The sequence below is a fragment of the Apus apus genome, chromosome Z (genome assembly GCF_020740795.1).
Source record: "Apus apus isolate bApuApu2 chromosome Z, bApuApu2.pri.cur, whole genome shotgun sequence".
Classification (NCBI taxonomy): domain Eukaryota; kingdom Metazoa; phylum Chordata; class Aves; order Apodiformes; family Apodidae; genus Apus; species Apus apus.
In genome coordinates, this window is record NC_067312.1 from 67,591,186 (window position 1) to 67,604,727 (window position 13,542).

The window sequence follows — 13,542 nt, forward strand, 5'->3', positions numbered from 1 at the left end:
CATATGATGCTTTTGATTTTAATGCTTTCCTGCAAACATTGTGAGGAGATCACGCCAGGAAACTAATATATCATTATGTACCTTGCAGTACATGCTCCTACAGTAAAGCAGTTGAGTAAGGTTCAAGTTCACAGGCACAGCGTGTTCACCTTGTGTGTGTGTAAATCTGCAGGAGACAGTGGGGTGCATCCTAGGGAGGCAGAGTGGGGATGAGGTTCTAAAAAGAGCAAGAGGGAGTACAAGGCCTCTGCTGCTTCACAAGCAAAACCATTTCTAGCAAGGCAGGCTTGGTGCCTTGGTGTTGGATGCAGTGGGAGATACGTGGTAGTAGATGTTTCTGGTTGGTGAGGCTTTGAGACCTATTACATGAGGTCTCCAAGCAGCTGCCTGAATGTGGTTGCACTGCACCAAATATCCCATTTCCAGCTGTTGGCAAAAGAACACAAGCTTGTGCTTATCAACCAGGAAAAAGTTCTGTCTTGTCTGTCATGTCTTTGTATCTAGGGTGTGTTCAGGCCACACTTACTCCTTACTGAGCTTTGCACTGGAACACTTGTGGTCTGCTGATCTGTCTGAATTCTTCTGTTTAGCAGGCAGAACAGGTTTTTAATTTTTGTTAATTTATTATATTTTCCTATTAATCAGCCATGAGGAATGGAAATGGAAGTTGGTGCTTTTTGTGTGGGAGCAGGAGGAAATTTGTATATCTGAATCCAACCTAATGTGTTTAGCAAAAAGAAAAGTAGAGGTGTCTGCTCAATCATGATAGAATATGTGACTGTCTCAGATGTCTCACCACCCATATATATATTTATGTACATCCCAAAATAACTAGTTTTCTGACAACAACTGGAGGACTGGTTAAGCATGAAGATTACACTTCCTATTCCATGCAAATGTTAAAAATAAACATATCACAGTTCTGAATGCATGTGAGTTACCATGGGGAGAGACAGCTTGTGAAATGTTGTGTGCTGTAGGCAGCAATGCTTTCTGGTACACTCCAGAACAAAACCCACACATCTTCAAAGAGGAAGGTCAATAACAAGACAAACAGTTGTTCTGTCAGTTTGACAGCATTGCTGGGTGTTTATAATACACATAATACATTCTATTGCTATGTATTTTATTGTGTGTCGCTCACAATATCTCCATTATGGATGCATGTTCTAGTGACCTGTCTTGGAAAAAAAAATAAAATCTTAGAGAGTAGGTTCTTTGAAAGACCCTAATCCCTTTTTGTTTGTGTAGCCTGAGTGAACAGCTCCTGTAATTCAATAATTCGTACCCTGAGGAGGATTCTTGAATTACTTTGCATTAGTCTTGGAAAGTGGGCCTGTTCTCTGCCTGCCATTTTTGCCCCAGGAGAAGACTGGGAGAACAATGGTTGTCAGTCTCCAAGAGGAGAGCCCCAGCTTCCAGTCGCTGCAACTGAGGCTTTCCCGTTGTGCAGTTATCAACCTGAACGTAAAAATAAAATTAGATCATTTGACCATATGATTGACACATTCCTGTTGAATTCTAGGTGACCTTAATCCTCTGGCTTTTTACAGTACTGCCACGTTTCTCACTTCAGAAAAATTTCTTCCTTAACATTAAGGTTTTTCTGTGATCTGAGTGGCTTGCTTGTAGGGTTTTAATGGGCTGCACTGGGTCAGACAAAAACAGATGCATTTGAATGATCATGAAGACAAATTGGATAACCAAATTCGTAACATCCAGATGAAGTTTAGCCATATAATTATTAATTTCTATTGCTTGGTGTTACACTTTGTGTGTTTTCTTTGCCCTATCAGTATATTGCAAGGTTGAAAAATAAGTATCTGCAATTATTCAGACAAGTAGGACCTTCTGGATTTGAAAAAAAATATAATCTTGTATTGAGTAAGCTTTTCATCTTTTGTGTGGGATGCAGCACTATATCTTTTTACACTATATCTTTTTACTATTTGAAGTTAGCAAGACTTCTCTGTCTAAATGGAAGCTTACTGCAACCATAACTGTTACTTAACGCTGTAAAGTCACAATGAAGGGTTTTGACAATGTAGAGGCTAGAGCTTGCATTTACTTCACAGCTTCACATTTTAAAGTGTTTGCTTTTATGCATAAGAAATTAATTTGTGTGCATAAATTAAGTTCCATCTGCCCGCCAAGATCCTTGAGGACCAGGGAGAGCTGAGGATGTAACATGTAACTGTTTTAATTTTATAACTTCTTTTACAGTTGGCTCACGGTACTTTCAGCGCTGTAACTGCCCAGGGCTGTTACAAAACGGCTGTAATTTGTTTTCCTCCTGCCATTTCAGCCTGTGACAGTGACCACTGGGGGCCTCACTGCAGCAGCCGTTGCCAGTGCAAGAACGGCGCCCTGTGCAACCCCATCACTGGCGCCTGCCACTGCGCCTCGGGGTTCAAGGGCTGGCGCTGCGAGGAGCGCTGCGACCACGGGACGTATGGCAACGACTGCCACCAAAAGTGCCAGTGCCAAAACGGGGCCACCTGCGACCACGTGACTGGAGAGTGCAGATGTCCTCCTGGATACACTGGTGCCTTGTAAGAATCATAGAATCATTACATCGTTGAGGTTGGAAGGGACCTTAAAGATCATCAAGCTCCAACCCCCCTGCTATGTGCAGGGAACCCAACCACTAGATCAGGTTGCACCAAACCTTGCCCAACCTGTCCATCCCTCCAGGTATGGGGCATCAACAACCCCCCCCTGGGAAACCCATTCCAGTTCCTCACCACCCTTCTAGTGAAGAATTTCTTCCTAATATCTAACCTAAATTATTAACAATATATTGTTTTTTGGGGGGGGGGGGGGAGAGACACAAGTTGTAAATAGAGCTAACAAGATGAGTTAAGTTTAGATGAACTTGGCCTGACTGCTGTGTGATGCAGGGAAGCAGGGCTGGTGGCTAAGAAGCAGCTGTTCAGACCACGTTGCAGTGCACATTAAGATGTGTAGCTGAGAGACAGCACTCTTAATCCAGACTGCTGAGTAAAAGCCAAAAAAAATGTAGCAGTAGGACCTTCTTCATGACCGCTATGAAAATGGTTTGGCTACAAGTTTGGAAAAACACTGAAATCTGGAGTTACTTGGTTTTGTCATTCCAAAATAGATTTTGAGCTTTGTCAGTAACAGTAAATGAGCGGTAATCGGTGCAGAAATAAATATTTTTAAGAAGAAATAATGCCTTGATTGCCAGGTCTGTTTCCTTAGATTTGCTGTTTCGATGCACTGCAATATTCAGTGTGTATCTCTTTATGTTGGACTGCTTTCTGTTCCATACTTTTGTCCAGACAAGTTAATGATAGCATTAAAAATGAAGAGGTGGCTGGAGAGTGGGGCGTGTGCCGAAGTAACGGTTGTCTCTGTTGTACACCACCATCTCCCCAGCTGTGAGGACCTCTGTCCCCCCGGGAAGCATGGGCCGCAGTGTGAGGAGAGGTGCCCGTGCCAGAACGGAGGGGTCTGTCACCACGTCACCGGGGAGTGTGCCTGCCCACCAGGATGGATGGTAAAAACACTTTCTGAAATCGAGACAACCCTATAAAACTCGCATATTTGTAGATTTCAGGCAGCCTCAGAAAAGGGTAGCAAATGAGAATAGCAAATGCAGCCTACCTGTAGCCAGGAGTAATGAAAAACATGTTTTAGCATAAGGGACTGGAATAAAATACTTGCAAAACCATCTGTTCCTGAGAAGCCTCCAGTTCTGTGCTGCATTTTAACCATATTAGATTCTAGGAAGCAGAAGACTTGAATCATACCTTGATGAGGCCACATCCTTTAGGTGCCTCTTAGAAGTCATTCATTTCTAGATAGATATACAGAGGTGACACCATTCTGTATTTTAGCAGTGGGTTTTGTGCCTGTTTTGTATCTATAGTACGCATGGCAAAAGCCCCAAACCTTTAGATACTGTGTTAAATGTTATTGGTGGAAATGGGCCATCAGACCTCTGACATTATTTTTAGACTTTCTGCCTTTTTGTCAGTGGGTAGGGAAAGAAGAATTGACCTTGGAGCTGCAAGTAGCCTCCCCTGGTACCAGGCTGCCAAGTCTGAGTTGGCAAATAATGGAGCTGGAAGGTCATCAAAAGACAGGAAGGTGATCAAAGCCCAAATAATTTATTTACATACATTTGTAGATAATATTTATCATTAGTATGTGTTCATAATATTTTCTATTTATATATAAATTTTGGGTGAAAATCCGCATTCACTGGACTTTTATTAATCTCATGATAATTGGGATATTATATTGTGATAACTTGTGGCAGAGGTCAGTTTTTCACCAACTAGAGGACATAGCTATCAATTATTATCTCTGTGTGTCTGAATAGCAGCACTCACCTGACTATCTAACTTGGATTATAGCCTTTTTTTACTTTTTATTCCACTTATATTAGAAAAATTAAATTGTTAATCATAGGACACAAATGTTTGCATGAATTCTTGACTCCCTTTATCTGCCTAAATACAACTAATGAAAAACGAGATTGCATCAGAAGAAGTGATGGAAATTTTATGCAAGGGTGTGTCTTAACTAATAAATTACTGTTTAATCCTTTGACTAATTTTCCTTTCCAAGTAGTTATTAAAGCATAACTCTTTGTCAATGTTAGATTTTTCAGTTCTATGGAAGAGAATTTTGTCAGCATAAATTTTCTGGCTTTTCATGACAGCAAAGTTTAAACCAGCCAGGTGTAAGTTCTGCAGTGTCTTATGTTAGCTGCAGTACATGTATTTTGCCTGGTGAAATGCCTATAAATATGTTTTTCTTTAAATGTCTTCTTAAAAGTCCTAAGATCTGATGCCCCCTTCACTACTCAGGTGTAATTAATTCTAAGAATGTATATAGCAATGTAGAAATTCAAAACCTGTAGAAAGGAAGCAGACATCCTATCTAAGCTTTTAAGATATGCTGCTTTCAGTGGAGTTATAAACAACTTTTCCTTTAATCAGGAAAAAACAACTTATCATAAAGTAGTATAATTGAGGCATTACAGCAGTTACTGATTTTTACACCACTACGCACTGGAGGGCATTTCTGGGTGTCTTGATACGTGCTACTCCTGATAAATAAATTGGGAAGAGCTTGACATCAATTAGTCTTAAATGTCGTAAGTGTTCTCAGTGTTGCTTAGAGATAGTGCTTTTCATTAGCTTTGGCTTCCAAAATGGAAATCCTAGAAGATTATTCCTTCAATGCTGAAAAATTGCCCTGCTTTTAAAGCTGGAGAAGAGTCTGTAATTTCCAAGATCAGCACTAGACAAGTAACATGAGATCTCCTTAATTTTCCTTCATTGCAAACCTTTCTTCCTTGTCCATTCAGCCTGTAAGCCCCAATCCAATATTAATATTTATTTTCTGCACACACAGGGCATGGTTTGTGGTCAGCCTTGTCCTGAGGGTCGTTATGGGACAAACTGTTCCCAGGAGTGCCAGTGCCACAACGGAGGGACCTGTGACTCGGCGACAGGTCAATGCCTTTGCAGCCCAGGTTACACAGGGGAACGGTAAGGAAAACTTGTCTTTGCCAGACTGCTGAACGTGCAGGGGGTCTGCTGTGGCAGAGAAATTTAAGAAGCTGGTAGAAAGCAGAATGAAAATACCTGTGATACGCTTAAAAGAGTTCTATGAAGTGTTTGCTGTGTCACTTACTTGATGCTGAGTCACAGTTTTGGAATTGCCTGTGTTCCGGGCCCTTCTATTAGGAGGTGCTTGGTTTCAGGATTTTCCTGCTGTGGCCCATGTGCTGACAGTATCTTGTTAGCGTTCACTTGAGTGGCTTGCAGAGTGACGCAGTTTGGGGTATGCTGAAGGGCTGAGGAGGGAAGCTCTTGGTTTTGTGCAGATGTTTGGCAGTCATACGAGCAAAGGAGGCTCATTTGGTTCCTCTTCAAAGTGAGCAAGCTGGTGAGTTGTTTCCTAAAGTGTGTAATTTCACATGAAGAAGTGGAACTTCTTTCTTTTCCAGCCTAATTGTTAAAAATCGTCTTTGGTGGATTGGAAAGATAATACAGCAAGGCATAACTTTTAAAGGCAGAGGACAGTGATGAAAGAAGTGTTTCTCTGCATATGTTTTAAACAGCACACAACTCATTTGCTGAAGTCACCAGCAGCTTAATCGCTGGGGTCAGTCCAGGGGATCTCTGCCAACAATAGTAGGTACTATAACCACATGCACTTCCCACGCGAGTGTTCACAGGACATGGGGAGAGGGTGTGCCAGACGTAAGGGGAAAAAAAACCTCATGAAGATGGGAAACAGTTAGTTTAGAGCCATTTGGATGCCAAAATTCAGTTTGCATCTGTGAAGAAACAGTGCAGAAGGTGGTAGATGCATTTCAAGAGAAAAAGACAAGTCTGCAGGGAAATCAAAGGAATATCCATGTAAGAGTCTATGCACTGTGCTACACTGGTATTTCTAAAAGCAGTTACATCTTTTTATCTTGGAATTTAAATCTGACTTTAATCTGAAATGCTTGCAGCATTTTGATAACTTTTTCAAGTCTGAGCTCCCTCTTTTCCTGCAAAACAGACTGTATTTGCTATTACTTTGTTTTTCAAGATACCCCAAGGGTAGGAATGGGTCAGAAGCGAGGCTGTAGGCCTGTTTCTTATTTCATGTCAGTGGACTGGCAAAGGAAGGAAGCATTACAGAAATGTGTGCGCATTCACTGAGCTAGCACATACATAGCAGCAGCAAAAAGGGCAGTTTTTAGAAGTGCTGAGCTATGTGTAGCTTCAGCTGTATTTGTCTGAGATTCCAGTGTGGTGGAGACTCCTGAAACTTGGTTATACAGCAAGAAAAAGAGGATCCTTGAGCTTGTATCGGTTTTTAGGTGATCTGAGTTAACACAAGGGAATCTAGTTTAAAGTGCTGTTATAATCGTTCTGCTCAATTGTTTTTTATTCATTCCTGTCCTCACCATGGGGTGGAAAAGGATCTTTCAGAAGCTGATGAAGATGCAATTCAAAAAAATAGAATTGTCTGATTTGGCTGGGATTCCAGATTGTCATTTGGCAAAAAAAAAAAAAAAAAAATTCTCAGCTTTATTTGTATAACTTCATTAGGAAACATTTAAACAGAGTTAAGCCCTATTATTATGCTACACCTCTGAGGGAAAGGGGATTTTATTGATAGCTTCAGTCAGGGCAGAGTTACGAATACTATGAAACTTCTGGATTGAGGCAAATACTGCAGAACCATGAAGTGAACATACATACCCATTTTGCTTCAGAGAGCTCTACTAAATACTGTTACATTTTGCAGTGCCCTGTGTCATGTGTCTTTGAAATTCTCATCTAATAAACCACCATTCATGCAAAACAAACAAACAAACAAAAAAAGTTAAATATATGAGAAAAATGTAAAGAGACCACCAAGGAATTATCTTACAGGACACAGGAAATGAGCAGGTTAGAAGCTGATAAAACCATTCATAATATGCTATATTATCAAGTAATATTTTTGTATAAACTGTAACTTGGTAAAACTTAGAGGTACCCAAATTGCAGATATGATGTGCCTGATACCACCTGCTGAGTTCTCAGGACACCTCAGGACTTCAGTGTCAGCGTCTTCTGGCCCTGAAGCTTTGGGATTTACCTGTTTTGTCTTTTTGTCTATGTCAGAGTTCATAGGATGCTTATACTGAAAAAACATGGGGATTTTTCCTCACACATAAGCTTCCCTGACACATCCTTGGCTCTGAGGCATGAACCTGTGCAGCTGCGAAGTCTGTTTTCATACATAAATAATCAAATATTTTAAGTGGCTGTAGTCCTGGAGGACTTCAGGAATGCTGTACTAGTACTGGCATTCTGAATTTTAACAATTCGCTTATAAAACACAGAGAAGTTAAAGCTGAAAACATCAAACTCATGTTGTATCTCTTAAATTCTTTGCCAAATGACATTGCTATTTACTCATTAGTAAATCTGCTGGAAGTTTTAGAATCCGGATACTGAAAACTGTCCTTTAGTCAGGCTGGAAAGCCAAACATGCAGTCTGATCTTCAGGTTAAATATTGTTTTTCATATGTGGAACATCAAGGAAATAAGACTATTAGCTAAGTAGTTGTCTTCTAAAAGCTTTGAATGAAAGAGGAAGAGTTTGGTGAAGAAGTCTATCAGGATATATTTCCCTTAAGGAGCAGCAGATCATTGCTACTCTTCCATATATGTTAAACTCAAGTCTCTACTGATTTTCACTTTAATCTATTAGAAAAATCAGATCAGAAGAAGGGGATTGGGCTCCTGAAGATTTTTTTCCATGTCATCCTATGATTTTTTGTGGGGGTGGGGAGGCAAGAGAAAGAAAAAAGAAAAAAAAAAAGGTTTAAAATGAAATTCTGAAAAGAAAGGTATTCTGGAAACATCATATGATTGGAAACACAATTAGAAAATACTCTCATCAGAGACTGCTGAGTGTGATTGCCACTGTGATTCCTGGCCTGGGTGTCTGCTGGCTGTTCACATGATTGCTAAGGGGAGAAGCTAGACCACTTAAAAAATTTACAGATGGACAGTTTTTTAAACAGAATACTTGAAAAGGTATTCCTTCATACTTCAGGTCTGATTTAAGAGGGTTTGGTTTTGTTCTGGTTCCTGAATATGAAGTGCAGTGGTTTGTGTAGGCATGTTGTCTCCTTTGTTGGAGTGAATGTTTTCCAAACGAATTTGCGGAGCCAATGTTTTTAAGCCTGTCCAGCTGAGGAGCAATAGAAACCAGAGAGAAGCACTTTAAAATATGTAGTTTTATAAATTACTGCTCTATTTAAGCGGCATTTTAGACCAGTATAAGAGATTCCGTATAAACCATATTTCCCTTAAATTTCCAAAAGCTGTCATTTATGGGAAATAAAACTATTTTTTGTTTGCTTGTTCTTCTCACAGATGCCAAGATGAATGTCCAGTTGGGACTTACGGAGTGCGATGTGCTGAGACCTGCAAGTGTATGAATGGTGGGAAATGTTACCATATTAGTGGTGCTTGTCTCTGTGAACCAGGATTCACTGGAGAGCACTGCGAGACAAGGCTTTGTCCTGAGGGAATTTATGGTCTCAAGTGTGATAAAAAGTGTCCCTGCCACATGCCCAATACCTGGAGGTAGGCCTTCATACTGATTTCTTTTTCTATGTAGAACATAAAAATCTGAAAATAATCTGAAAATAAATATTTTCCTGATTTTACTAGTACTTTCATTCAAATTTAACATGTAATGTTTTGTATTCTCTAACCCTGTCAAGAAAGAAAATATCAATCCAAAAGAGCTTCTGAATTTCAGTGTTTGCAACTATATTTTATGTAAATACTGACCACTGTATTTTGTCTCTGGCCCATGAAATAAATGCTAAGACAAAGTGTGACCTTTGTCTATACCACATGAATAAACCATTATATTGTTCACTGTGTAAAGTCAGTATACATCATCCGTTGCTCACATATTCTGGTGTGCTGCAGATGAGAAATAATTGAATTGAAATCAATGGATGTATAGTCTTATGAGTCAGGCATGGAAGAAGAATTCATTTTTCTTTCTGTCTCTCTGTAGTTGTATATAATAATTCCTGTAGTGAAAGGAGGCAAAATCTAATTGGAAAGTGAGTGGCACACCTTTTACCAGCCTCTCTTTATTCAGGCAGTAATGAGTCCTGATTTTTGAGTTTAATGTGTTGTTGTGGACTTTGTGTTTCACTGTGTTGTTATGAAAAATACAAAAAACTATCTATTTGGAGACAAACTTTCAGCTGTGAGGAAGGAATGTCAGATGTCAGTAGAGGCGAGCCAACATATTTATAGAACAATTCTGGGTAGCTTTCTCTTGTTACAAAACACAGTTCCTCTTATTAAATACTTTGATCGTTGTGTATTCACTTACACATTCACTTACACTTAATTACATTACTAATCACACTACCTTAGATAAGGTTTGTGAGCGTAATCTCGTTTTTTGCTGTTGAAATAGCTGTGAAAGAAATTTGCAGAAACTGTTGGCTGTTGCATAGAATGCTGCTGTATCTTGTATATAAGATGCACTTTTTTCTCATACATAAAACAAAAGCCATTAGTCAGAATTTAGCAGTGATGTTAAAGCACTCAAGTACATACATGGAGATACCTATTCTGCTAGGCCTCTGTGAAAAATTACTTTGTGGATTGTCTGAATTGTTCAAACATACCTTTCATGTGACAGCAAACTGAATTATTTTTTCTTTCCATATGCTTTCATAGTTGTGTGCATGCACTTCTGTTTATCCCATTTACTTGAAATGTCTTCTGAAAAAAATGCAGAGTTTTGAACATAAAATCAAGCAATTCATTCTCTGGGCAATACATTCAAGAATAAATGGCACCATAATGCTGATCTGGCTAGCTCTCAAGTTATGCTAGTAGACCAAATCCTATTGTATCATGAATTATGGTTAGCTGCTTTCCTGCATATTTGTCTGCAGACATTTCTAACAGCCTTGTTTGACAGGAACACGTTACACAGTATAGTATTTCTGATATTACAGGGATTACTTCTGATTCATGTTCAAAACAGCTGTTCCTTCATTTATACCACTGGAAGACAGCCTGTGGTCAAATCTGATCACAAATGTTCAGATGTAAACAGGAGCATGTGACTGGCCTTTTTTTGAACATTTTCCCCTCTGAATGACACATTGAGAGGCACTTAAGAGTCCTGTTTAAGAGTGTATTTCCAAGGACATGATGATCTGTGAGGAAGACAAGGGTTTTCATGAATTCATAGGTGTATTTTACATATTTTATGTAAAGCGCACCATATGTTCCTTACCCCTCGGTCAGGAAGTGATTAAGACCAACAAATAACAGAAATCAAAGAGCATCTGAGTAATGGCACAGAAGACAAAGCTCCCTGAGGACTCTTTACTCTTTTGAGAATCTTTTGAGTAGCCAGTTGTGTCTGGCTGTCTTAATCTCTCACTAAATATAAGTCAGCCAGGAGACAATTTATTAAGCACATCAGTGAATGTCTTCACCTGTTACTTGCCTATCACAGGTGCTGTTTGGGCTGGCTGTAGCCCAAGGATATTCCTCATAGCACTAATGCATTTAGCAGCAGTCTAACAACCAATAATCCCAAGGCATGAAACAGGAGGTTCAATTTCTTTTTCAAATATACGTTGTGTGTCTGCAGGTCTAGGGGTTTTGATACTGTAAAAGCATTTTTCATCTGCGTATGACGACTAGATTAGATTTTCTTGAAGAGGAGCTATGGGTAGGCTTAGAGTTATTACATGGGATCGTAGTATTCATAGATATGGAAATGGACTAAAGGTTAGTTAAAAAAATACTTAGCACCAAAAAATATTGCTGTAAAATATATGTACATAAGTTGCAGTATACAAGCACATGTCTAGCCATTTTCTTCAAATACTTGAAGATTCAAAAACATTGTGACACACTATAGTTCAAAAGAGTATACGCATTTATATTACTGTTTTATGCGTGATGAAATCAAATTAAAACAACTCTGGCAATAATTCAGCATTTGTCTTTTGAGTAGTCTAAGCTACAATGATTTTGCTGCTACATTGGTTGATGGCATCTCCTGGGGATGAAAGGCAAGCCCATCCTTGTTCTTAGTTGTATCAGCTTCATAAAGGTTTAGAGATACTGGACAGGTTTTATTCTTTTTGAGGGGCTCAGAGGACAGCAGCAGGTAACAGTCCTTTAGGGTCAAGAGTTTTTTCACAAATGGTTCTTCTCTATTGTGTCTTTCGATATATATGAAAGAATTTGAGCAAGAGGGCAAATCAGAGACAGACCTCTGTGACTAGGAGACACTATTGATTTCTTCCTTTTTACTTTGTAGTCAAGAAAAACTAGACTAACCACTGTCTGGCTGAGACAAAGACCACATAAACCATACTTCCTCAGGGGAGTACAACAGCAGCTCTGTGAACTGCTATGAGCAGACCCATATGTCCCTGCCACTTCCATCCACTGTTTGTTTGGCTCTGTTGTGGTTTGGGCCCAACACAAGGAACAGCCCCATGGCTGCTCACTCAACTCCCCCCACACACACTCTGGAATAAGGATGACAAAGCTCATGGGTCAAGAAGAAGGACAAGGAGGGTTCTTCACTGATTAAGGTCCTGGGCAAAACAGACTCAACTTGGGGAAAAAATAATAATTTAATTTCACACTAATCACACACAGGACACAGACAACACACAGAGCAGGGCTTGCATATGTTACCCCCACCCCTCCCTTCTTCCCAGCCCTAAATCTCTTTGTTCCAGGTTTCTCTCCCTCCTTCCCCCCAGCAGCACAGGGGGATGGGGATGGGGTTTAGAATCAGTTCACAGGCTGGTGGTTCCTGCTGCTCCTTCCTCCTCAGGAAGAAGGATTCCTTACAGTCCTGCCCTGCTTCCCCACAGGGTCCCTCCCATGGGAGAGAGTCCTCCACAAACCTCTCCTTCATGAGTCCTTCCCACCAGGTCCGGAGCTGCTCCAGCCTGGGCTTCCCACAGAGTCACAGGCTGCTCAGGGAACATTCACTTCCCCTGGCACAGGGTCTTCCACAGCTGCATCATCAGAGTCCACTGGCAGCAAATCCTCTGGCCACAAAATCCAAGTCCACGGGCCAAGCTCACCCCTCCTGGCACCTTCAGGGAATGTTCCACCCTGTTCCTCCACGAGTGCAGGGGGACAGCTGCCAGCTCGCCATGGGCTGCAGAGAAACTTCTGCTTGGGCACCTTCTTCCTCTTCTTCCTCACCAACCACCAGCACATCTCTGTCTCTCCAGCTTGGCTCTTCTTAACTGCCCACCCTGCTCAGCCCCTATCTCAGTTCTTTCTGGTGTAAATCACAAAGGTGCATCCATTGTCTCTCTAACGGCTCCTTGGCTCTCTGGTTTTGGAGCAGAGGGAGCTTCCCAGCTTCTTACCAGAGCCACCCCTGGGGCCCTTCCCCTGCTACCACAAAACCCACCAAACCAAACCAGAACAGGCTTATAGAAACTTGTTGTTCTAAGGGTCCAGTCTGCAGGAATGAGCAAAACAAGATCTCGATCTGCCTTCATCAATATAATTTTGTACAGGAATATTATTCTAGCCTAAGCCATTTGTGAGCTGGGTTTTGTTGCACCTCATAATCATTTAGAAAATGTAAAAAGGGCAGACTGTAACTGCATATTTATCTGGAAGATTTACAAAGAACATTTTGCACACCTGTGTTAGAGCACATGCATTGGTTTTGGGTTGATCTCAACGCTAAATTTGAGATGTCCCTGTTTTGCTTTGTTTTGTTCTGTTCTGTTTTTTCTGGTAAGCCTTTTTTTATCATCATCCACCACTGGTTTACACCTCTAGGTAAGATCAGCTGGAGTTGTTCTATATTGCCAGCTAATTTGGTATAGTTCAGGCTGGGTTTATACATGAGATCTAATGGTGTTTTTTCTGTCTCGTGTTCTGAGATACCTGTATAGGCTTGAGTGAAATTTTATGGTGTGATACATGGTTTTCATTTAGTTGTGGGTGTTTTTAAAGTTAAGAT

The 13,542-nt window shown here is 40.5% G+C and overlaps 1 protein-coding gene across 1 annotated transcript in view; it reads left to right on the plus strand.

Annotated features, from left to right (window-relative positions):
* Positions 1–13,542, plus strand: part of MEGF10 (multiple EGF like domains 10) — a 93,597-nt gene that overhangs the window by 38,275 nt on the left and 41,780 nt on the right. The window contains exons 6-9 of the mRNA XM_051643206.1: positions 2,306–2,552; positions 3,400–3,520; positions 5,389–5,525; positions 8,910–9,122. Of these exons, the coding sequence (XP_051499166.1) occupies positions 2,306–2,552; positions 3,400–3,520; positions 5,389–5,525; positions 8,910–9,122 (718 nt within the window). The remainder of the gene's footprint in view (positions 1–2,305; positions 2,553–3,399; positions 3,521–5,388; positions 5,526–8,909; positions 9,123–13,542) is intronic.